This window comes from Pelodiscus sinensis, chromosome 3, assembly GCF_049634645.1.
Source record: "Pelodiscus sinensis isolate JC-2024 chromosome 3, ASM4963464v1, whole genome shotgun sequence".
Lineage (NCBI taxonomy): Eukaryota > Metazoa > Chordata > Testudines > Trionychidae > Pelodiscus > Pelodiscus sinensis.
In genome coordinates, this window is record NC_134713.1 from 3,675,701 (window position 1) to 3,701,287 (window position 25,587).

The 25,587-nt window shown below is 48.5% G+C and overlaps 1 protein-coding gene across 1 annotated transcript in view; it reads left to right on the plus strand.

Moving 5' to 3' along the window:
• The first annotated feature begins 526 nt into the window (after positions 1 to 526).
• Positions 527 to 25,587, plus strand: part of RP1L1 (RP1 like 1) — a 46,425-nt gene continuing 21,364 nt past the window's right edge. Inside the window, exons 1-2 of the mRNA XM_075923139.1 lie at positions 527 to 697; positions 11,313 to 11,968. Coding sequence (XP_075779254.1) covers positions 11,333 to 11,968 — 636 coding nt within the window. The 5' untranslated portion in view covers positions 527 to 697; positions 11,313 to 11,332. The remainder of the gene's footprint in view (positions 698 to 11,312; positions 11,969 to 25,587) is intronic.

The window sequence follows — 25,587 nt, forward strand, 5'->3', positions numbered from 1 at the left end:
TAGGGGTCATCAAATGAAATTAGCAGGTTTAAAATAAACCAAAGGAAGCTTTTCTTCACGCAGCGCACAGTCAACCCGTGGAACTCCTTGCCAGGGGATGTTGTGAAGACTAGGACTTTAATAGGGCTCAAAAAAGAGCGAGATAAATTCATGGAGGTTAGGTTCATCAATGGCTATTAGCCAGGATGGGTAGGAATGGTGTCCCTAGCCTCTGTTTGTCTGGAAATTGATGGCAGGAGAGAGATCGCGTGATAATTACCTGTTGTGTTCACTCCCTCTGGCTCATCTGGCATTGGACACTATAGGAGAACAGGATACTGGGCTAGCTGGACCCTTGGTCTGACCTAGTCTGGCTGTTCTTATGTTCCAAGGCCAGGACCCACAATTTGAGAAATGCTGGTTTCCCCCATGGAATATGTGTAAGACCAGATTTCACGATCTGTGCCATGTTTTTCATGACCGTGACTTCAGCAGGGCCTTACTAAATAGCCACCGAGAGACCTTGCTGCCATGAACTTACCTAATTCTTTTCTGAATCCTGTTACAGTCTTGGCCTTCACAACCTCCCCCGCCGGCGAGTCCCACGGGCTGGCTGCGCATGGTGCGAAGATGGGCTGCCTTCTCTTGCTCTAAACCCGCTGCCTAGCCATTTCATCGGCTGGCTCCTGGCTCCTTGCTGGGCTTCACATCTGAGGCGGTGAGTGGCGAATTGGGCCCTGGCCACAGGGGGGCAGAGCTAAGCTGGAATAAGCAGATGGAAGGATCTTACTTTGGGGGGGACGGCAGAGGAGACCGGTGTCTCCAGCTGGGAAAGGTCTGCGATTAGGGTACTCAGCCAGAGACACCGGGGACAATGCAGATTCTGGCAAGGGTTGCCCTGAGAGAGGGTTTGTCAGTAGGGCAGAGAAGACGTCAGTAGCCCAGGCGGGCAGAGGAACTGTTTGGTTTTATTGGGACTTTGGTTTGGCCTTGTTCATAAGGGCTATGTCTAGACTGCAAGCCTCTTTCGAAAGAGGCTCTTTCGAAAGCATCTTTCGAAAGAGCCTCTTTCGAAAGAGAGGGTCTAGACTGCACGGAGAAATTTCGAAAAAGCGGCTTGCTTTTTCGAAAGAAAGCATCCAGTGAGTCTGGATGCTCTCTTTCGAAGAAGCCCTATTTACATTGAAGAACGCCTTCTTTCGAAAGAGGAACTTTCGAAAGAAGGCGTTCTTCCTCGTAAATTGAGGTTTACCGCCATCGAAAGAAAAGCCTCGTTCTTTCGAATTAATTTCGAAAGAACGCGGCTTGAGTCTGGACGCAGGGGAAGTTTTTTCGGAAAAAGGCTACTTTTCCCGAAAAAACCCCTGAGTCTGGACACAGCCAAGGGGTCTGAGCTGGAGTTACTTGGCCATAGGGCTGAGCCACAGAACACCTGGGGGCAGGGGCTGGTGGCTGACAGGAGGTGCCGGGGCTGAGGAGAAAAGAAGCCCCCTCACACTGACACAAGGGGGTGGGGTTTCCGAGGGTGAGTGAGCCCCGTCAACCTTCCCTACACGTAACACCTCAATGACATCCAAAGCTAAGTAGGGCCCTCTTCTGGCCCACTCAGCCTCCTTAGCACCAGCACTACAACTGGCAGGTATTTTTTTTCCTCTCCCCCTTCTTAACCTGTTATAAATTCGAGCACTTAGCACTTAACAACTTTCCTGTTGTTTCTACTCCAACCCACCTGAGGAAGTGGGTTTTGCCCATGCCGGCTCATGATACTAGCTATATTTCGGTAGTCTCTACGGTGCCACAGGACTGCGCGTTGTTTTTAAAGTTACAGGCTAACACGGCGACTCCCCCTCAGACTCCATTTAATAGGTGAACTGCTCGGGAGAGTCAGACTCTAATGTGTAATGTCCCGGTGCCTGCCCCTTATCGATGGATTACTGTGTGCTTCTGACCGGCTGACAAGCCAACCTCCTAAGGCTGCGGCTACTGTGCCTACGCTCCTTTGCCGCCACAGGGAAAGAGCTCTGTGTGCAGGACTTTACGGGGTTTCTTTTCCTGCTCTGGCCCCAGGCCGCGAGGGTGGTGGTGCAGCAAATGGAGCAGTTTCAAGGGGTCGTTTGAGGCAGAGATGGCAAGTCGATCTTGCCTGGGCACAGGGGCTGCACGGCACATGAGACTGGGCGGCACGCGTTGCCTTCTGGAGCTGCCGTGAGCCAAAGAAAAGGGAAGAGGAGAGGGTACTGGGGGAGCATGGGCGGCGGGTAATGTAAGCAAGGGAAGGCACTGCCTCCCAAAGCTGCCCACACTGCCCAGACGCCCAGGAGGGGCGAGGACCATGCTGTGTGGCAACCTGGCTCCCTGGCAGCATGGTGGCCAGGCTGGCCTGCAGCCAGGCAGTGGGGGGGGCGTGACTTTGAGTCAAAGGGGTGGGGCTTCAGCTTGCCTTGCACAGCTGGACCTACCTCCGCCGCCCATGTGGGGGAGAGAGAAACCAGAGACGAAACTGGTCCAGGGGAAGCCAGAGAAAGCGTGGAGTTCAGGGGTGGTGAGCAGAGAGGGGATTTGGGTAGGGCAGAGAGGGGATGGTTAGAAGTGAGAGAGTCAGGTTTGAACAGAGAGGAGGTGAGGGTGTTGGGGTAAAGCAGAGAGGGGGTGAGGGAGTTGGGGTAAGGCAGAGAGGGCGGAAGCCGTGACAAGGGACTCAGGGTTGTCTCTTGTCATTAGTGTCAGGTCTCTAGCCTGGGGAATGGGGACTAACAGAGTCCCTGCCATACTGCACGGTGTTCCTGCCAATATACAGCCGTCTACTATATATTGAAAGAGTTTGTCTGTCTTTTCAATAAGTCCTCCAAAATGGTAAGCGTCAGGACCAACAATCTGGTAGACAGCTTCCTCTTATTATAACCTAAAGCAAGGTCGGGGTCTGGTTTGCCAGGACAATGGGATGTGCCTGAAATGGGATTACATAGCCATAGTAGTGAGCGATAGGAAAACCCAATTTGATTCCAGAATCTATCTCCTGATAAGGGGAGGATTTAGTTTCCCAATAAGGGGCTGTCATGATCGTGAGAGATGGCCAGCAGCCTGGGGGCTAAGGGGTTAATTCTACCTAACCCAGGTAGAGTTGGCCAATAGGAATGTAAGTAGGAATTTCAAACTGGGACAACGGAATTTTGGGTTTTTCCCTCTCCTTTGTCCTGGGTAGTTTCACTCCAGCTACTGAGGGAGGGAGACAGAATGTCCCCCTTCAAGAATAGACTCTTCTATAAGTAGGGTAAAGTTTAGGTAAATCCGTTAGGTTTTATGGTTTGGGAAATGGGATCTGATGTCTGTACACTTTTTAAAAATGTTTTTGCTTTCCTTTGTAACTAAGTTTTAGGCCCACGGTGGAGTTTCCCCATGATTATTACTTTGTGGCTACGTCTAGACGACATCCCTTTTTCGTAAAAGGGATGCAAATTAGACGTATCGCAATTGCTAATGAAGCGGGGATTTAAATCTCCCCCGCTTCATTAGCATAAAAATGGCTGCCGCTTTTTTTCGGCACAGCGCTTTGCCGGAAAAAAGCGCCAGTCTAGACGTGGATCTTTCGGAAAATAAAGCCTTTTCCAAAAGATCCCTTATCCCTTACTTTACGGCAGTCTCTGGGCAGTGCTGAGGGCTGGGCGGGAGGAGGGGGGGGGAGAGGGGAGGGGAGGGACAGGGTGGTCCAGGCAGTGCTAAGGACTGGCTACCTCGGGTCTGTCCCTTCCTCCCATGGCCCCTCCCCTTCCGGGAGCTGGGAGCTGGCCCCTCACCTTGCCCAGGGCCCAGCGAGTTGGTCCGCTGTCCTGAAGATGACTCTTTAATTTAGCAGGAAAAGGTGTCCCAAGACCCCCGCTCTGGAAGCTGAAGCTAGACAAATTCGAACCGGAGAGAAGCCTGGTGTTTCCCAGTCGTTAACCCTCCACACACCTTCTCTGGGAATGTGCTGGATTCTTAATTGCTTAGAGTGCCTCTACGCTGCACCCGCAGGTCGACGTATGTACGGGGGGAAGGATCAAAGAAAAGAGTCTAGTCTGGACAAGGGGATCTAGTGGATTTTGTGTACCTGGATTTCCAGAAAGCCTTTGACAAAGTCCCTCACCAAGGGTGTGTCTAGACTACATGCCTCCTTCGATGGAGGCATGTAGATTAGGGTTGTAGGCAAAGGGAAATGAAGCCACGATTTAAATAATCGCGGCTTCATTTAAATTTACATGGCTGCCGCGCTGAGCCGACAAACAGCTGATCAGCTGTTTGTCGGCTCAGCACGCTAGTCTGGACGCTCCGGGCCGACCTGAAAGCCCTTTATCGACCTCCCCGTTATGCCTCGTAGGATGAGGTTTACCGGGGATGTCGATAAAAGGCTTTCATGTCGACAGGGGAGCGTTCAGACTAGCGCGCTGAGCCGACAAACAGCTGATCAGCTGTTTGTCGGCTCAGCACGGCAGCCATGTAAATTTAAATGAAGCCGTGATTATTTAAATCGCGGCTTCATTTCCCTTTGCCAAACAAACAAATCTACATGGCTCCGTCGACGGAGCCATGTAGTTTAGACGTACCCCAAAAGGTCTTAAGTAAAGTGAGTTGTCATGAGATAAGAAGGAAGGTCCTCTCGTGGATTGTTAACTGGTTAAAAGACAGGAAACAAAGGGTAGGAACAAATGGTAAATTCTCAGAATGGAAAGAGGTAACAAGTAATGTCCCTCAGGGGGGCACACTGGGACCAATCCTATTCAACATACTAAAAAATGGATTGGAGAAAAGGGTAAACAGATGCTACCATATTGCTCAAGACAGTGAAATCCAAAGCAGAAAACTAGGTGACTGGGCAATACAATGTCAAGTGGATTTTAATGCTGATAAATGCACAGTCATGCACATTGGAAAACATCAATCCAACTATACATACAAACGGATGGGGACTAAAATAGATATTACCTCTCAAGTAAGAGATCATGGAGTCATTGGCTACCTCTAGACTACAAGCCTCTTTCAAAAGAGTCTCTTTTGAAAAAAGGCATTCTTCCTCGTAAAATGAGGTTTACTGCGGTTGAAAAAACCGCCGCGTTCTTTCGATTTAATTTCAAAAGAACGCGGCGGCAGTCTAGACGCATGGGGAAGTTTTTTCGAAAAAAGACCACTTTTTTTCGAAAAAACCCTGTAGTCTAGACACACCCATTGTGGATAGTTCTCTGAAAACATCCACTCTCTGTGCAATAGCAGTCAAAATGCAAATAATTTGAGTAATTGAAAAAAGGATAAAGAATAAGACAGAGATTGTTTCGTTTAGGAAAGAGAAGCCTGAGAGGGGACATGATAGAAGTTTTCATTTACCTAAAAGGGTGTTTCAAGGAGGAGGGAGAAAAATTGTTCTCCTTGTTCTCTGATAGGACAAAAAGCAAGCATCTTAAATTGCAGCAAGGGAGGTTTAGGTTGGACACTAGGCCCCCTCCCAAAGCTCCATCCTACAGCTGCCTGGCTGAGGCCAGAGCCACAGCACTGGCTACCTGCTGGCTCCCCACAGTGCTGGCTCCCCACAGCACTGGCTCCCCATTGGCTCCTCATAGCACTGGCTCCCTCACAAGCAGCACTGGCTCCCTGCTGACTCCCCCAAAGCGCTGGCTCCCGATTGGCTCCCCACAGCACTGGCTCCCCACAGCGCTGGCTCCCTCGCAAGCAGCACTGGCTCCCCATTGGTTCCCCCACAGTGCTGGCTCCCCACAGCGCTGGCTCCCTCGCAAGCAGCACTGGCTCCCCATTGGTTCCCCCACAGTGCTGGCTCCCCACAGCGCTGGCTCCCTCGCAAGCAGCACTGGCTCCCCATTGGTTCCCCCACAGTGCTGGCTCCCCACAGCGCTGGCTCCCTCGCAAGCAGCACTGGCTCCCCATTGGCTCCCCACAGCACTGGCTCCCTCACAAGCAGAACTAGCTCCCTGCTGGCTCCCCCACAGTTCTGGCTCCCCATTGGATCCCCCACAGCACTGGCTCCCCACAGCACTGGCTCCCCATTGGCTCCCCACACCACTGGCTCCTCACTGGCTTCCCCACAGCACTGGCTCCCCGCTGCACGGGGGAGCGGGGGCAGGGCCGAGCTCCTGCCCACGTGCCAGTAAAATGGGCTCGCAATGGGGGGGGGGGTTGCCGACCCCTGCCCTAGCCTCTGTTTGTCAGGGGCTGGGAATGGGCGACAGGGGAGGGATCACGTGATGTTTCCCTGTTGTGTTCCCTCCCTCTGGGGCACCTGGCATTGGCCACTGTCGGCAGACAGGACCCTGGGCTAGATGGACTTTTGGTCTGACCCAGTCTGGCCGCTCTTATGTTGTTAATGGAAAAATAAATCTTATACCATAGGAAAAAAATGCTTGTACCAGTCCAGCATTAGGGGATGGTTCACCTGTCTAGGACATGTAGCTCAGGGGTTACAACAGGGAGAATCTTGGCTGTAAATCACTAAGAATACCTACGGATGACTCAGGGAAAGTTAAGTGGAGCTCCACATGTCGTGATGCAATACGAAAGCATTGCTGCTTTGAGCCGGAGTCTGCTCCCCCTTTACTCTGGGGTGAATCAAAAGGAACTCCACTGACATCAATCGACGTACTCCAGCGGAACGGGGCGCGAGTGAAAGACGAATCACACTTTGTGTCTAAAGCCCTGCTGGATTTGAGAGCCTTCGCTAAGAGATTAGGTAGCTTTGCTTGCTATCCTTAGCACCGCCGGCCCGATTAACCCTCAGAGCTGTGGTCAGCGGTTTTGAGGACAGTTTGATTGACAGCCTCTGCCGGCTATTGCTTTTCACTGCGTTGACCAGTGGGTTCTGGGGTGGTGGTTTTTTACAATCGCTTGGCTGTTTCGTTAATGAAAAGTCGCCTTGATCAAGGACCATGCGGCGATTTCGAGTGAGTACAGACACATGCTTTGAAGGTGCTTTGTGTTGTTTTTCTGCAAGGTTTTGTATCTGAGCTAAGGTGGCAATACGTTGTCTAGCCCAAACGTTTGATACAACCCCAGTCCAGCCCTACACCTTGGAATAAATGTTCCCACTGAGCTCCTTCTGAGACCAAGTTAAAATGTAAACCAAATTGAGACTTCCCTGGATTTGCTGGAAGGGTTTTTCATAGTCCGGGCCATTTCTCCATAGACAGACTTTCTCATGTACCACTTGCAGCACTGTGGATTATCTATCCTCCCATTTGCCACTGTATGGTCCATTTTTCATTCCTTTTGCAATCTTCTGACATCCCTGGACAATTGCTTACCGGGACAAGTAATACATAAAATACTGTCCTTATAATTGTAGCTCTTATTTTATATGATTTAGCAGCTAGAAACAAGGCAAGTCAGCCACATCTAACCAAACACATTTCCATGAACCACCTATAACTGCTTTGTGGACTATCAATTTGGAAAGATTTGGGTTTCCAGGTTCTCTGCAAAATAAGCCAATATCTGAAAGTGATGAGATTTAGGAGCTGAGGCAGAGGGACATAACTTTTCAACACCATTGAAATGCATGGGAATGGCAGCAGTTTCTGAAGAGTTAGACTGATGGATAGATCTTTACAGAAAGAAAAGAAAAATTGTCCTGCAACTGCAGACTTGATGCATATGTAAAAAAGCTGCAGCTCCTTGAAATCCGCGTCCGTAGGAAATAGCATTAAAGAGCTGATTAAAAATGTATCAAAGTAATAATCTTTCAAATGGTGCCAACATTCCTTTTTCCCCTCATTCTAGATCAACCCATCATTTACTGAAATGGTAGATTTAGTCTCCTATTAGTGTGCAGGCATTTAATGACAGCATAGCAGTAAAAATAAAAAAAAATAAAAAAAAATTACTGGAGATTCAAAAACTGTAAAATGGAGCAAATCACATTATTTATTGAGGTCCAAATGTTGCGCCCACAGAAGACATTTACAATATTGCTAGTGGTTTACCGGTAGCGGATTTGGGTGCCCGCTAAATAATTCAGAATTGAATAATTATTTTTCTTGACATTAGAACTAGCTGTGGCATGCTACACACAACTGTGTATGAGGTGAAGTTCTTAGAGATACATTTATCACCTTTGTAGGAAATGTTTTGTACAAGCAGTTTTGTATTTAAGAGTAATTTTTTAAAATGGCCTTAGAGACGCCAAGCAGGTAACGTGGAAGACAAAATGGGTGCTGGTCCTAGACACTATGCCTCACCTAGCTGAGATCAGGGTCTTTTTCTTTAGCCAACAATCTTTGCTGATCAGTTTCCCCTTGTTATCACCAGCAACGTGCAGTGCCTGTACCCATGCAAACATACTTAAAACTGTCTGAGATTGTGCCTGTAACTTTAGTGCTTTGTTGCCCATGAATGAATGGAAATATGGCAATTCCAAGTAGAATCTCCCTGGTCCGACATCCTTGGGACCTGAGCAGTCCTGGATCAGGGAATTTGCCGAACCCAGGGAGATCAATGCACCAGGAGCTCTGCTTTTCTTCCTTGGCCACCCTGCTGCCACCCCGGATTCTGCTGCCACCTGGGGGGTCTGCTTTTGCCCTGCGGTTCTGCTGCCACCTGGGGGAGAGGGCTCGGTGCTTCCCCCCACTGGCTCCCACTACCACCCGAGGCTCCATGTTCCACCCGGTGGTTCTGTTGCTGCCAGGGGGCTCTCCCCAGCGGCCCCTTTCTTGGCCCCCTCATCTGGCAACACTCCTGCCCCCAGGGGGTCCTCCCAACAATGCTGGACCAGAGGTGTTGCCGGTCTAGGGAAGTCTGGATTATGGAGTTTCCACTGTGTTAGGCTGGCAAAGTATCATTTTTGGAGCCTCCATTCCTGCTTAATTGGAGCATTTCTATCATTTAAGCTCTTGACTCAAATGACATTGCGGGGTTTCCTGTCTGTCTGCGTGTCTGTCTTGGCATTCATTTCACATTCATCACCACAGCATTTGAGCAGGTATAAATGACAGCGAGAGAAATCTTTTTGGTTCCCAAAGCCAAAAGGATCCTTTTTCCGATGTCAGAGCGAGCTCCTCATGGGACTTGAATTTTTACGGCAGCAGTCTGCAAAAGATAGGAGCCAACAATTGAATGGAAGAAGCACAAGGAAGAATAAGACCCCAGCTTGCTCCCCTCTAGGTCTATGCCTGTACAGCACCGACAGAGCTAAAAATGGCAGCCTACAGACTCAAACGTGGGTACCTAAAATTAGGTCCTCTAGCCCATTAATAGGTGGCCTGATTTCCAAAAAAAAAGGAAACTCCTCTACAGTTTGAAGTTCTCTAGTCCGGCACCCTCCGGACCTGACTGGTGCCGAACCGGAGAATTTAGAATCCTAGAGCTGAAAGAGACCTCAGGAGTCATCAAGTCCAGCCCCCTGCCCAAGGCAGGACCAACCCAACTCAATCATCCTAGCCGGGGCTTTGTCAAGCTGCAACTTAAAAACCTCTAGGGATGGAGATTCCACCCCCTCCCTAGGGAACCCATCCCAGTGCTTCGCCACCCGCCTAGGGAAAAAGTTTTCCTAATATCCAACTTAGAGCTCCCCTGATGCAACTTGAGCCCATTGCTCCTTGTTCTGCCATCGGTCACTACTGAGAACAGCCTCCCTCCATCCTCTTTGGAGCCTCCCTTCAAGAAGTTGAAGGCTGCTATCAAATCCCCCCCCCTCACTCTTCTCTTCTGCAGACTAAACAGACCCAAATCCCAGTCTCTTCTCATAGGTCATATGCTCCATTCCCTTAATCATTTTTGGTCGCCCTCCTCTGGACCCTCTCCAATGCGTCCACATCCTTTCTGTAGTGGGGGGGCCCAGAACTGGACACAATACTCCAGATGTGGCCTCCCCAGAGCTGAATAAAGGGGAATAATCACTTCTCTAGATCTGCTGGCGATGCGCCTCCTAATTTGCCAGACTACGGGAGGTCAATATTGTTTAGGAGCATGGCCAACACTTCCACTGCTGACTGGGCTCTTGAAGACATTTGGGGCAAATCACAACAAACTAACAGCACACAACACTGACCGTGGGAAACTTGGCCACACCTATGATAAGTGAACACCTGGCTCACTAAAATGATGCTGGACCATGGATATTGCTGGACCAGAGCGTGCTGAACTAGGGAAGTTCAACCTGTACTAGTTGAACATCCTTTTTGGATGACATCTATATTTTAAGGGCCATATTCTCATATCACACTGCACCGTGTGGCCAGCTGTCAAGAGTCTATCGCACGTCTCACTATTTTTGACATTTTTCTTAAATCCCCAGCTCATGGAGTCATGGGATCACATGAGAATTTCAGCTTCCTTTTTTAAGGACATTTTTAGCTCTTCCGGTTTTGGAGAGTATCTTGAAAACATGCCCGTCAAAAAACCAAAAGGGAAATAAATCAAATGTAAGCCAGTTTCCTGGTTCGGGCGGGGGGGGGGGGGGGGGAGCCTGATGCAAAATTATTGAATGCCTGGATTTGGCAAAACGTAAAAAACAACGAATAGTCTAGCAGCACCTTAAAGACTAACAAAACATGTAGACGGTATCATGAGCTTTCGTGGGTATAACCCACTTCTTCAGATGAATGAAGTATTAAAAGTCCAGTTCCAAAAATAAATAGGGGATGGAGTGTGGGGGGAGGGAGAAGGAAGGGAGACAAAAATAGTGAAATAGAGTGTTCAAGTTCCAAGAAGCTGATAGAGAAGAAGCAAATTGTTCTTAAGTACCTACACTCCAAGGGTGTGTCTAGACTACAGGGTTTTGTCGACAAAAGTGGACTTTTGTCGACAAAACTATACCTGCGTCCACACTACCGCTGAGTTCTGTCGACATAACGTCAACAGAACTCAGCAGTTTTGTCGACGCTGGTAAACCTCATTTTATGAGGCATAACGCCTTCTGTCGACAGAGTTTCTGTCGACAGAAGGTGTTATTGCCTGTAAACTGTCCTTTGCGTCCACACTACCATGTCGACAAAGCAGCTTGCTTTGTCGACAGAACTCAAGGTAGTGTAGACGCTCTTTGTCGACAGTATCTGTCAACAAAACTTCTGTCGACAGAAGCCTGTCGTCTAGACGTACCCCAAGGGTCTTCAGTGCATTTCCTCTAGAAAAACTGTGAACAGAATTTGTGTTAGTTTTTAAAAGCTTGTACTTATATTTGCAGCTACCTAGCCTCATATATGTTTGAGCCAGCTAGCTGGCAATGGTATGATATCATGAGCTCTCCCTGGCATCCATATAGTAAGTATGCTTGCCCATGTGTGGAAAATTTGGCCCTGTGACTTGCCAGCCCTTGGTTCTGTATGACCCAGTCCAAACTGTGCTGTGTGCTTCTGTTGCAGGTACCTTTTAAGCCTGGGCAATGATGCAGGCGCTGGCCAATTACCTGCCCACCTCCAGCCCCTACAACTACGAGCAGGCCCTTCCTTCCGTGACTCGGATAAATTCGATCCCCCAGGTTCCTCCGACCAAGAAAATAACCTTCTTCAAGAGCGGAGACCCTCAGTTTGGGGGAGTCAAGATGGCCATCAACCCACGCAGCTTCAAGAGCTTCAATGCCCTCATGGATGACCTCTCCCACAGGGTCCCTCTGCCCTTCGGGGTGCGGACCATCACCACTCCACGGGGGGTCCACTGCATCAGCGCCCTGGACCAGCTGGAGGATGGCGGGTGCTACCTCTGCTCTGACAAGAAATACACCAAGCCCTTTAGCATCGGCATGGGCCGGCGGGGAGGCCCTCAGTGGAATGGCCGCCCGGTGAGTGCCCTGAGGAGAGGAGGCCCGGAAGGCAGGCACGAAGACCAGTCCATGTCTTTTTCCCAGCAAGGCCCCAAAATACCCAAGAAAATCACTTTGGTTAAGAACGGGGACGTTGGCGTCCGGCGCTCGATTATCCTGAATCGCAGGAACGCTCGGAGCTTCAAAACTCTCCTGGATGAGATTTCCGAGCTCCTGCAGTTCACGGTGAAGAAGCTCTACACGGTGGATGGGAAGAAGGTGAGTCTCTGATACGTGGCGCCTGTGGGTTTATTCCGGAGAAGCACTAATGCCTCAGTCCCCTTCTTGCTCTGTCAGCCAACTCCTCTGGCCTGGGAGAAGGCTCAGAACACTACAAAGCCAGTTCTGTTGCCTGGGAGATGGTTGGCATCCCCCGTTGGGTTGTGGAGCTCAATTGGCCTCCATGTAGAAGGGGTTTTGTGGGGTGAGGTTGAGGTGTGCCTGGAGGGATGTGGCCTGTTTGTACTTCCCATGAAACACTTGGCATGGGGGAGCGATTCTAGTCAGACTCAGAGCAGCTCACCTGGCTAAACCCCATTTATCTGGGCTTTGCCCTGAAGAAAGGAGGCATTACCAGGAGTGTTGTGAGCAAGACACGAGAAGTCATTCTTCCGCTCTACTCTGCACTGATTAGACCTTAATTGGAGCATTGTGTCCTGCTCTGAGCCCCACATTTCAAGAAAGATGTGGAGAAATTGGAGAGGGTCCAGAGAAGAGCAACAAGAATGATGAAGGGTCTAGAAAACATGAGCTGACAGAATTGGGTTTGTTTAGTTTGGAAAAGAGAAGACCGAGAAGGGACATGACCGCAGTTTTCAAGTACCTAAAATGTGGCTACAAGGAGGAGGGAGAAAAATAGTTCTCCTTGGCCTCTGAGGACAGGACTAGAAGCAATGGGCTTAAACTGCAGCAAGGGAGGTTTAGGTTGGACATTAGGAAAAACTTCCCGCCTGTCAGGGTGGTGAAACACTGGAATAAGGTGCCTAGGGAGATTGTGGAATCTCCATCCCTGGAGATATTTAAGAGCAGGTTAGACAGACACCTGTCAGAGATGATCTAGACAGTGCTGGGTCCTGCCATGAGGGCAAGGGACTGGACTCGATGACCTCTCGAGGTCCCTTCCAGTTCTAGTGTTCTGTGATTCTGTGGTCTGGGAACAGCCACACTAGGCAATCTCTGAATGCAGAACCCAGGGGCACTTCCGTGTGTGTCTGGGCCAAATGAATCCCTCCCTGAAACCAAGGTCCTGAGAGCTTCAAGTTCCCTTTCCCAGGAATGACTCGTGCAACGTGTTGCACTGCCCACGTGAGCCAATATTCTTGCACTTGATGAACAGGCTGGTGCCCAGGTGAATGCCGGTGAGACATGGGTGCTGGCTATGAGGGTTTCCTGCTGTGGAAGATTATTGACTTGGAATCACATGCGACACTTATTTCAATTATAGTCGGTAAGGGCTTAGATGTACCAGATGGGCACAGTGCTGGAGAAGAGGAGGGGTGGAGCTGCAGAACCCCAGGGGGGAACCCCCAGAAGTGCTGTGACCCAGAAAGGCCTAGTGGTCCTCATAAGAACATAATGGCCAGACGGGGTCAGGCCAAAGGTCCATCTAGCCCAGTGTCCTGTCTGCCCGCAGTGTCCAACGCCAGATGCCCCAGAGGGAACACAACAGAGAATCATCACATGATCCCTCTCCTGTCATCCATTTACAAACAGAGGCTAAGGACACCATTTCTTACCCATTGATGGACCTAACCTCCATGAATCTATCTAGCTCTTTTTTGAACCCTGTTAAAGTCCTAGTCTTTACTACATCCTCTGGCAAGGAGTTCCACAGGTTGATTTTGTGCTGCATGAAGAAAAACTGCCTTTTGTTTGTTTTAAATCTGCTATCTATTCATTTAATTTGGTGACCCCTAGTTCTTATATTATGGGAACAAGTAAAAAACTTTTCCTTATTCACTTTTTCCACACCAGACATGATTTTATAGACCTCTTTCATATCCCCCCCTTAGTCTCCTCTTTTCTAAGCTGAAAAGTCCAAGTCTTTGTAATCTCTCTTCATATGGGACCCGTTCCAAACCCCTAAGCATTTTTGTTGCCCTTCTCTGAACCTTTTCCTGTGCCAATGTATCTTTGATGAGATGAAGCGACCACATCTGTGCACAGTATTCAAGCTGTGGGCGTACGATGGATTTACACAGAGGCAATAAAATATTCTCTGTCTTATTCTCTATCCCTTTTTTAATGATTCCTAATGTTCTGTTTGCTTTCTTGACTGCTGCTGCACACTGAGGCTCTGTTTAGATTACATCCCTCATTCGACAGAGGGATGTAAATTAGGCATTTCAAAATTGCAAATGAAGCTGGGATTTGAATTTCTCGTGCTTCATTTGCACAATCATGTAATGGCGCTCTTTCGAAAAAGTGTTATTTTGAAAGTAAAACCAAGGTCAAGATGCGGTTCATTTGAAAAGGGAAGGCTTTTTCGAAAGATCCTGTATACCTCAAAACCTGAGGAAAGGATTTTTCGAAAGATCCTGTAAACCTCAAAAACTGAGGAAAGGCTTTTCCGAAAGATCCTGTAAACCTCAAAAAAGGATCTTTTGAGAAAGCCTTTCCTTTTTGAAAGAACCGCATCTAGACAGTGGTTTTACTTTCGAAATACCGCTTTTTTTGAAAGAGCCATTACGTGATTATGCAAATGAAGTACGGGAAATTCAAATCCCGGCTTCATTTGCAATTTCGAAGTGCCTCATTTACATCCCTCTGTCGAAAGAGGGATGTAATCTAGACATATCCTGAGTGGATATTTTCAGAGAACTATCCACAATGACTCCACAATCTCTCTCTTGAGCAGTTGTAGCTAAATTAGTCCCCATCATATTGTATGTGTAGTTGAGATTATTTTTCTCCAAGCTCCTCATGGGAACAGCTTCCTGGCACCATCTATTCCGAGCGGGTAGCATGCTTCTTGCCATGTGTACGGCCGGCTCTGCTGGCCAGTGCAGAGTCCAGGCAGGTCCGTGTCCTGGGAATGTGCCAGGCCTATCACGGTGCCTGGCTACTATATTAGGAAAGCTTCTTGTATCTTCCTATCCCTGTGTGTCCTCACAGTACCCTGGCCTTCAGCTTGTCCCATGGAAGTGATTAGGAGGAGATGGGCTTTGGATAATGTGGTGGGGGGAGTGACAGAAAAACTTTAAGACAGAGATCAGAGGAGGGATTTGTGCCCTGAAGTTCCTCTTATTTTCTCCCCTCTTCCTGATTTTTGCCTTGGCTTCCCCTCCCTCTTTGTAAGGCCCCACATGCCGGTCACCAGTCACTCACCAACTTCCCTTCGAGTTCACGGGTGCAGATCCCTTGTGCCGGCCGGCCAAGCTGCTGCTGTGGCGTATGGAGGATGTATCCACGCAGGAGGCAAACGTCCTGGTGATGCAGACCCCCAGCCCTGCTGATCCAGGGAGTCCGAGCACAGCAGGCTGAAAGCCAAGCCTAGGTCTCCAGAAGTCTAGCACATTGGCAATCTGCCCTCAGGGAACCCAAGGAATGTTTCAGGTGCCAGTCGGTGTACACGTGAAAAGTGCGAGTGCAATAGTGCTGAGAACTTGACAGCGTCACAGAAACAAGGTCTTCCAGGAGTTGTGGGCGGAATCCTCTTCTGTTGGGGAATCCATGAGCCAGGGTGGGAGCCTAGCCGCATGGCATATGAGCAGTGATGAGGACGGTGTGCTTAGAAACCACCCCACTCCTCCTGGTTCCTGGTTCATGACAAACTCAAAGCGGCCGCTCTGATGGAAACCTCCCCGAGGTTCACAAAGCAACCTGGGCCAGTCTGTGTGTTAGGGTCACCACGGGCACTACGTTGCCACTGGCTTTTGCGTGGAGGAACCTCGAAATGCAGCTGGATGGGGAGGGATGAGAACTGTAAGGGTGTGTCTAGACTACAAGGTTTTATCGACAAAAGTGGACTTTTGTTGGCAAAACTATACCTGCGTCTACACTACCGCCGAGTTCTGTCGACATAACATCAACAGAACTTGGCAGTTTTGTCGACAGTGGTAAACCTCATTCTACGAGGAATAACGCCTTTTGTCGACAGAATTCTGTCAACAAAAGGCGTTATTGCATCTACACTGTCTTTTGCGTCTACACTCTCATGTGGACAAAGCAGCTTGCTTTGTCGACAGAACTGGATGCAGTCTAGACACTCTTTGTCGACAGAAGCTTTGTCGACAGTATCTGTCGACAAAGCCTCTGTCAACAAAAGCCTGTAGTCTAGATGTACCCTAAGAGAAGAGGTTTGCACAGCTCCCTGTAGCTACAGTGGTTGAATTTCAGATAGTTCCAGCTGCTGCAGTGGGATAAGCTAAAAACAGAGTGCACCCTCACCCTCCGCACACTGTTCTTAGGGCTTCACTCAATTGATAATCGGCTCAAGATACTAGATCGTTACAGCCAAATTTGGCCCAGAAGTTTGCACTGAATCTTCTCTGTCTTTCGCCCTCTGATTCCGGTCTATTTTGTTGGTATGACAAAGACCAGAAAGGTTGGAAGAGTGATCAGCGCCCACAGAAATCTGGACTGTATATTCTCGGCAGATGGCTGCAGGTTATTCCCCTGGGCTACGTCTACACTGAACCATAGTTCAAAATAAGATACACAAATTGAGTTATGCAAATTGCGTATCTTATTTCGATCTTATTTCGAAATAAGCCGCTATTCTGAAACGTCCCGTATGCCTTCTGGAATGAGGTTTATAGGGACATCAAAATAGCGAGCCCAAAATAACGGGCTTGCTGTGACGACACGGGATAGCTATTTCAGGATGCTCCGGTATCCTGAAATAATGTAGCAGTGTAGACATAGCTAGGGGTTGCAATAAGCATAGCACATGCCTATCTGAAGGCAGAATCCTTTTGGGAACAGGTGGCCAAGTGCCAATAGGGTTTTATGTTTTTTTAGTTGCTGTTCTATAGTGGGCATCCATTCTGACATGAGGGAACCCTCTGGCAACTCCATTTCCGACAACGCTTTCTTTTCTCCTTCACAGAGACACCAATCCTGTAACTCTCAGCACCGTGAGCAAGCCAGCAGTGGCTTTCCTATGCTCCCTGGGGTTGTCCTTCTGAGGCAAAATTTCCCAGTTCATTTTCAGAGCTTGAAGAGTTGTAGAGATGGGCTTGGAGGTAGCTAAGTTATTGAACTTACAGCCAGAGTCTGATCTTAGTTACATCAGTGGGATCCACTGCAGTAATTTAGGGTTTATAATAATATATTAATAATAATTTATATAAAAATCAATTTGTATATAAAATCATGAGTGGTGTGGAGAAAGTGAATAAGGAAAAGTTATTTATTTGTTCCCATAATATAAGAACTAGGGGCCACCAAATGAAACTAATGGGCAGGCAGGAGGTTTAAAACAAATAAAAGGAAGTTCTTCTTCACACAGCGCATAGTCAATCTGTGGAACTCCCTGCCGGAGGAGGCTGTGAAGGCTAGGACTATAACAGAGTTTAAAAGAGAACTAGATAAATTCATGGAGGTTAAGTCCACAAATGGTTATTAGCCAGTATGGGTAAGGAATGGTGTCCCTAGCCTCTGTTGTCAGAAGGTGGAGATGGATGGCAGGAGAGAGATCGCTTGATCATTACCTGTTCGATTCACTCCCTCTGGGGCACCTGGCATTGGCCACTGTCGGCAGACAGGACACTGGGCTTGGTGGACCTTTGGTCTGACCCATTATGGCCATTCTTATGTTATATTCTTAATTAATAATCACAAATTTGCATTCACGCCTCCTCCATGAAGTCATAACTCACCTGAGGAATTCTCCAGGTGGACAGGAATTCTACTCAGTTGGATTTTGCCCAGCTGTGAGGTTTTTCATTTTACTTTTCTGAAAAAACTCTTGCTCTAGTTGGGTCTGTTTGGATAACCCTTGTTTTCTCTTCACTTGCATTGAATTGCCTTTGCCCTGGGTTTTCACCCCGCAGAGGGAAAAGTGCCAGAGATTCCCATGCAGTCCCTGAAGGACCTAGATGCTGCTATCTCTTTTACATAGAATGTGCTCAGGCACTGTGGTGACGGGCAGGAGTGTGAGAATCTAAGAGCGGTAGAATTGACTCTAAGGCCTGATTCATTTGTGATGGCAACGGTGGCCCCTGAAAGCGCAGGGGCTGCTAATTTTTACAGCTGCGCTTGCTTTTACTATTATCTTCAGCATGCCTATTCTATCCCCCTCCAATGTTCCCTCTCATTTTCCATCCATGTGTGGAATAAATTTTGTTACCCGCACTAAGGCATGTGCAGATGTGCACCACCCATAGAAACACAAGCTGATGGTAGTGGGTGCTGTGGGCTTTCTGCAAATCATCAGGACGGCATTTGAATCTCTCCTGGTTGCCCACCCAAGGGAACACTGCTCCCCTCCTTTCCAGCCCCTTTTGCTTACCTGTTGCATGTTGTTAAATATTAGACCTCAGCTGGAGTATTGTGTCCAGTTCTAGGCACCACATTTCAAGAAAGATGTGGAGAAATTGGAGAGGGTCCAGAGATGAGCATCAAGAATGTTTAAAAGTTTAGAAAACATGAGCTATGAGGGACGACTGAAAGAATTTGGCTTGTTTAGTTTAGAATACGTCTAGACTGAGGATACGTCTAGACTGTGTGTGTGTGAGGAGGGGGGGTCAGCATACCATAGGTATCCTGAAAAAACTCTGCCGAATCCACGGAATGCATTTGCTCGTCCGCTTTTTTCTGTGGAAGAGCAGGTGCACTGTCTTGGAAGCCCTGTCTTCCATGCAGGGGCAGATGACTGTTTTGCGGGGCCCCAGGCAGCATAATTCCGCGGGGTCCCCCCTTTGCCACGGCACATGCGCGGGGCTTTCTGAAGCGCGGGCCCCGGGGCAGCTGCCTCATTCGCCCTGCCCTATATCCGCCCCTGCTTCCATGTTCCACGAGGAAGAAGGGATCTTCTGAAAGAGGGGTTGTTGTTTTTCAAAATTTGGCCCAGTGTAGATGGGCCAAATTTCTGAAAAGTCTCTTCTGGAAAAAAAAGCAGAAAAAGGGGTAGTCTAGACATACCATTAGAGCAGACAGGAGAGTGGTTTTCAAGTATCTAAAAGGGTGTTATAGGGAGGACAGAGAAAACTTGTTCTCCTTGGCCTCTGAGGATGGGACAAGAAGCAATGGGCTTAAACTGCAGCAAGGGAGTTTTAGGTTGGACATTAGGAAAATCTTCCTAGCTATCAGGGTGGTGAAACACTGGAATGAGTTGCCTGGGGGCGTTGTGGAATCTCCATCTCCAGAAATATTCAAGAGCAGGTTGGACAGACACCTGTCAGGGATGATCTGGATGGTGCTGGGTCCTGCCGTGAGGGCAGGAGACTGGACTCGATGACCTCTCGAGATCCCTTCCAGTTCTAGTGTTCTACGATTCTGTGATTCTTCTTCCTGAGCTGGCTGGGCCTGGGATTGCCGTTGTGATGTTTGTGCGGTGTCTAGTACAGTGAGGCCCTGATGTCTTTAGGGGAGCTTTAGGTCCTTCCGTACTAGAAATATTAAGGATGCAAAGCTTATTGAAATCGATGGACCCTTTTAACGGGAAGAGCCTGACTCGGCGCTCACTTACACCAGTGCTACTCAGGGGCCTCTCCAGTGGAAATCAGCATTCCTGATGTTAATCCAAGGTACCGAGAATGATTCCAGCAGCGCGTCACCCGCGTGAGAGCAAAGGAGATCACGAGACCCTGCTCCCCTCTGTCCATCGGCATCGGCAGGAGACATGGAATCTGTGCAGCTGGCTGACTGGGGAAACCCATGGGTGAAAACTCAGCCCCACCCTGACGCTGTCTGTGGTTTGGTTTCATTTCGTCAGATTCTACATCCCAAGTCGGTTCAATGAACGGTATTAAAGGGAGATGGGCTTTGGGGGCAGGCGGCTGGTTGGTTTTTAGCTTTAACCCAGCAGCCAGGTTGTCAGCAGGTTTATAACCCCATCGAGGCCACACTCCGGTTCACGCCAGCCCACGATCTGGACTCGACACCTTTTCCCTGCCTCCCGTGGGAAAGTGATTCCGTGGCTAATGGCGGATTCGTGGTTAGCTTGCAAAAGACACTTTTCTTTCTGCCTGAGCGTGCAATGAATTGACACCTGGCAGATTGTTTTTTAAAGTGCTACAGGGATTTACATGTGTGCAGCCCCAGGACACGGCATCTTGTAGGCCAGTGTTTCTTAAACTTTTTAAGACCAAGGAACACCAAACAATAATTTTTTTTATGAGGAACACCAAGGATTTTTTGTTGATTAAAAAAAAAAAAAAAGGTTGAGTGGAAAAAGGGTCGGGAGGGGGAGGGAAATTATTAAGGGGATAAAAGGGTTGGCGGTTTCAGTTATTTAGCAAAAAAAAAAAAAAAGTCACCTGCCCCTTTAAGGACAGCCATTTTGAATTCTATTGTAATTCTATTGTTCTCCATGGCACACCAGTGTGCCACAGAACACAGTTTAAGAATCACTGTTGTAGACGGTGCATGGTCCCCCCGGGAGGGCAGGGGACTGGACTCGACCTCTTGAGGTCCCTTCCGGTTCTAGGGGTCTATGATTCTATGGCAGGCTGACTGTGGGTCTGGAGATGCCTGAGGTCAGGATGCTGGGATGCGTTATGATCTGGATCTCTCCTAGCTCTCATTGGTCAGAGCTTAAAAAGCACTCTGTGCGCCATACAGAACAGACTCAGGGAAACGAGAGGTGGGGAAAAATCCCCAAGGTCATCATCTCTCTCCCTGGGCAGTGGATCTAAATGAGCCTAGCTAAGAGGCTTTCATCTCTGTGGGAGGCTATTCTGTATTATAAGAGCTGTCACTGGCCCTGAGTAACTCTCTCCCTCCCACCCTGAATCTACCCACAGAAATCTCCCTATGTGCTTAGATCTCCACGGGGTACATGCGTAATGGTGGGTAATGCGCCCATAGGTGCTGTTGTGGCAGCCAGAGACCACAGAAATACAAGAGACTCCCCTGGCCACGCCCCCTTGTTCGCAGCCACGCCCCCTTGTTCGCAGCCACGCCCCCTTGTTTGCAGCCACGCCCCCTTGTTCCCGGCCATGCCCCATGCCTAGCAAACCTGGCAAAGGAGCAAGCAACCTGAGCACCAATGGCGGATTGTCCTAAGCCGGGGGCAATCCTCCAGGGTCCGGCTCAGCTGGCTTTAGGGCTGCTTGGTGCCACAGCAGGAGTGCAAAGCCGCTGCAGCCTGGCCTCAGATCTCCTGGCTCGTAAGCCTGTGTTGTAATCACAGGGCCGGCATTGCCAACAGTCTCGTCCGCGGAACCCAATACCCTGGTACCGCTGGTCTATGAGCCCCTTCCGTCCTACTGTCATCCACACACCTGCTGGGGGTGGGGCACTGTCCTCCCTTGCCGCATCGAGACCACTGACAGCACGAGAATGCGTTTGCTCCACAGCCTTAGCTGGGAGCCCGCTGGCCTTTAGCTCGAGCAGCAGAGCAGGGGTGTGGGACCTGTTTGGGTCGGGGGCCGCTGTCCCACAGAAAAATCAGTCCGGGGCTGCACAAAAGTGAGAGGTGACCCCCCCCCCACACACACACCACATCTCCCTTGCACACCAGAGCCGAGGGGGTCCTGGCTCGCCGAGCGTGTGGCCCCCCCTACATTCAGGGGTGGGGCCAAAAATGAGGGGTTCGGTGTGTGGGAAGGGGCTGGCAGGAAGCAGGCTTGGGGGTGGGGTCTGGGCAGGAGGGCGGGTGCAGGAGTGGCTTGGGGGGTCTGGGAGAGTGCAGGGGCGGAGTGGGGATGCCATGTCTGGGAGGGGGTCCACAGGGCTGGAATGCCAACTCCACAATGCTTGGGGGGGGGAGCCGAGCTTCGGAGGGGCAAATCCAGGCAAACCAGGGGCCGGATGCAGCTCCCAGGACCTAGGTTCCCCACCCTGCTGTAGAGGCTTATTCACTAAGATCTAGGTTGGATATTAGGAAAACCTATTTCACTAGGAGAGTGGGGGAGCACTGGGATGGGCTCCCTAGGGCGGGGGTGGAATCTCCATCCCTAGAGGTGTTTAAGTCTCGGCTTGACAAAGCCCTGGCCGGGTTGATGTAGTTAGGATTGGTCCTGCCTTGGACAGGGAGCTGGACTTGATGCCCTTCTGAGGTCTCTTCCAGCTCTAGGATTATGATTCACTAAGCTCCAGAGAGCTCAGCTTTAGTTCCACCCGTTGACATTACACTATGGTGAAGAATTCAGGTAGCTTGTGGCCCCTGGTACCAAATTCCCATTTTACTTGTTAGCTTCTCAAGCAAGGATAAGAACCAAGAACCTTGGAGCAATTTACCAAGGGACGTGTGGTCGATTGATGGAAAGACACCAGCATTTGGAGTCTTTACATCAAGACAGGGAGTCTTTTGACAAGAAACGCCGAAGTCCAACCGTGAGTTATTAAGCTGGATGCAGGAAGCTCAGCGTGACGTTGTGTAGGGCCTGTGTTATGCTGGAGACCTGACGAGATGATCACAATCGTCCCTGGTGGCCTTAAAATCAGTTGGGATTGGAATTGAACACAGATTGTGGGCAACTCAAGAATGTTTCTATGTAACGCTCAGCAAGCCAATGTGGCCTGTGAGCTTTGCTTTGGCAAATGTGCTTCCATAAAAGTTGTTTCACCCCTCTCTGATCATCCTAGCTCTTCTGCAAGGGAGGCCACAGAAAAAGCAAAATGACTGTCTGTCACTTGCACGGTTTGTTGCAACTTTACGGCAATCTTAGTGTACTTGCTGGGTGAATTTCACTGCCTTCCAGAGCTGTTCTTGGCTGCTACCAAAAAATGTTCTTAGCTGCTACCACAAACAGCTGCTACTGTTCTTAGTTGCTACCACAAATGGAGATAAACTGACAGAGTGGCTGCCCTTTTTCTCTCACTTCTGGCTCTTCCGCTAGAACATTTCTTTCTGTGGCCTCGGGGCCTCAGTTTATCTGTATGTAAAATGGGCACAATACTTCCTACCTGTCTTGCAGAGGCCCGGGGAGGTTGAAGTCCCAAATGTTTGTAAAGCTAGCAGCTGAACTCACTGGATGACAGGCTGGACAGAAGAAGATCTTAGGTATCAAAGAGAAAGGCAGACTCTGCTATGTTGAATAAGATTGAATGGTATCTTACTAAATGAGCAAACCTACTGATTGCACTGGGGTTATCACCAAACTCTGCATGCCTCACTACATCCAGAGCCTAAAGTATCACCTAGACCCTGGTCTACACGAGGGAGTTATTTTGAAATAACCCCCTTATTTCAAAATAGCGGCGCAGCCACTCGACCAGGCCTGCTATTTCAAAATAACAGGCTGGTTACTTAGAAATCTGCACTCCTGCTTTCCCCAGGGAATAATGTTAGTTTGATATTGTTATTTCAGGAGTTCTGGTTTTTAATTTAGTTATTTTGAAATAATTTCTTAGTGTAGACCTGCCCTAGATCATAAACTCTTTGGGCCAGGCACTGTCATTTTATTCCCTGTTCCTACAGTGCCCGGTACAATCATAGGGGAGCCTAGAAGCTACTCAAATACAATTATTGATAAGAAATAATGAAAATATCAGACTAAGCCAAAGGTGTTTCACTTCTTGTGCCAGTGGTATTCTCTTTGCCCTGGTCTACACTAGGACTTTATTTTGAAATAACCCTCCTTAGGTTGAAGCAAAATGCAGGACAATGTAGCACTTTAAAGACTAACAAGATGGTTTATTAGATGATGAGCTTTCGTGGGCCAGACCCACTTCCTAGATCAAATAGTGGAAGAAAGTAGTCACAACCATATATACCAAAGGATACAATTAAAAAAATGAACAAATATGAAAAGGACAAATCACATTGCAGAACAGGAGGGGGATGCCAAAGGATTAATGCCCACAAAACAGATATCGGACAAGATCACAAAGAGAAAACAGTTTCTTGCCAGTTTAACCAGAAAGGACACTCTCTCATTGACTTGACCACCTGCATTCTGCTACAAAGACCTTTTACATCTGCACTTGAAAGGGAATCCTCTGAACTGTCATTCATGTTAAAATTCGACACTTGCCAACAAGGACTTAACAAACATTTGAACTATCTCACCCATTACCAAGACAGTTTCCCCAATTATCACCTCTAATACCATTAACTCACAAACATCCCACTCTCCCTACCTCTAATATCATCAATTCACAGACACTTACCTTCCTTCCTTCCCCCCCCCCCCCCCCCCCCGCATCCCCCTCCTGTTCTGCAATGTGATTTGTCCTTTTCATATGTGTTCATTTTTTTAATTGTATCCTTTGGTATATATGGTTGTGACTATTTTCTTCCACTATTTGATCTGAGGAAGTGGGTCTGGCCCACGAAAGCTCATCATCTAATAAACCATCTTGTTAGTCTTTAAAGTGCTACATTGTCCTGCATCTTGCTTCAACTACCCCAGACTAACACGGCTACATTTCTATCACCCTCCTTAGGTTGAGTTTCTCAGCAGAGCATCCACATGACCAAACCTGTTATTTCAAAATAACACTCCACTTAATTTGAAATCTGTACTCCTGCTTTTCATCAGGAGTCTAGACTGGCATGATTTTCCGGAAAAGTTTTTCCGTTAAAAGCATTTGTGGAAAAGCACGTCTAGATTGGCACGGATGCTTTTCCGCAAAAGCACTTTTTGTGGAAAAGCATCCGTGCCAATCTAGACGTAGTTTTGCGCAAGAAATCCCCGATCGCCATTTTCGCGATCAGGGCTTTTTTGTGCAAAACAATACCACATTGTCTACACTGGCCCTCTTGCGCAAAAGCATTTGTTTAAGAGGGCTTTTGCCCGAACGGGAGCAGATCGTCAGTGTTCGTGCAGAAATTCAAGCGGCCAGTGTAGACAGCTGTCAAGTTGCTTTTGCAGAAAAACTTGCCAGTCTAGACGTAGCCCAGGAGTCACGCTAATTCTGAAATAGTTCTTTCGAAATAGCGGTAGTATGGACGCGCTGTTCCCGCGGTTTTGAAATAACTACTCGCCAGAATAATTTGAAGTAATTGCTCCCCAGTGCTTCCTGGGGTTCTCAATCCAAGATACCATGTCCACATTAACGGACCCTGCCTTGGATTAATTTTGAGGCTTCCCCGTAGTGTGGACACGTTATTTCGATTTTGTTAAATCAGGAGTTAAGTCGAATTTGCTAATTTTAAAATAGTTTCCTACTGTAGACATGGTCTTGGGTTTCATTCACAGAAGGTGTGCAATTTCCCCATCCCGCTTTGTTTTACACTGACCAAGTATAAATGATTCCCACTCGGATCAGCTGCTTAGCTGCTGTAAACGGGCCCTGCGCTATTGACATGCAGTGAGCTGTGCCATTGTACACCCGCTGTGCATCTGGATCATAATCTCAAAATAAATCCTCACATTCACACTCAATTTTACCCCGTTTCATGAGAAATCTCTGACCAATTCAAACAGGGTCACACGAAAGTGTTGAAAACTCCAGCAAAACTTTCCCTGCACCTGCTCTCTATGGAAATCCACATCCAGGTGTGTTTCCTGCCATTTGGGGATTCGTTATCAGCATTTGGCCCAACGTGCCTTCCGGCTGTAGTTTGTGACAAAACGGACTGATACACCCAGATCCACATGATTCCATTGATTGCAGTGGCAGTGAGAAGCCTAAATATTTTTGTGGATCTGGGTCTTCCTGCTTTCTGGTTTAACATGCAGTTAATTGTCATACATTGAAATCAATGCAGCTATGACAATTGATAGTATCGGAAAATCCACCCAACACTGAGCTAACAAACTCCATAGACTCTTAGACCAAAG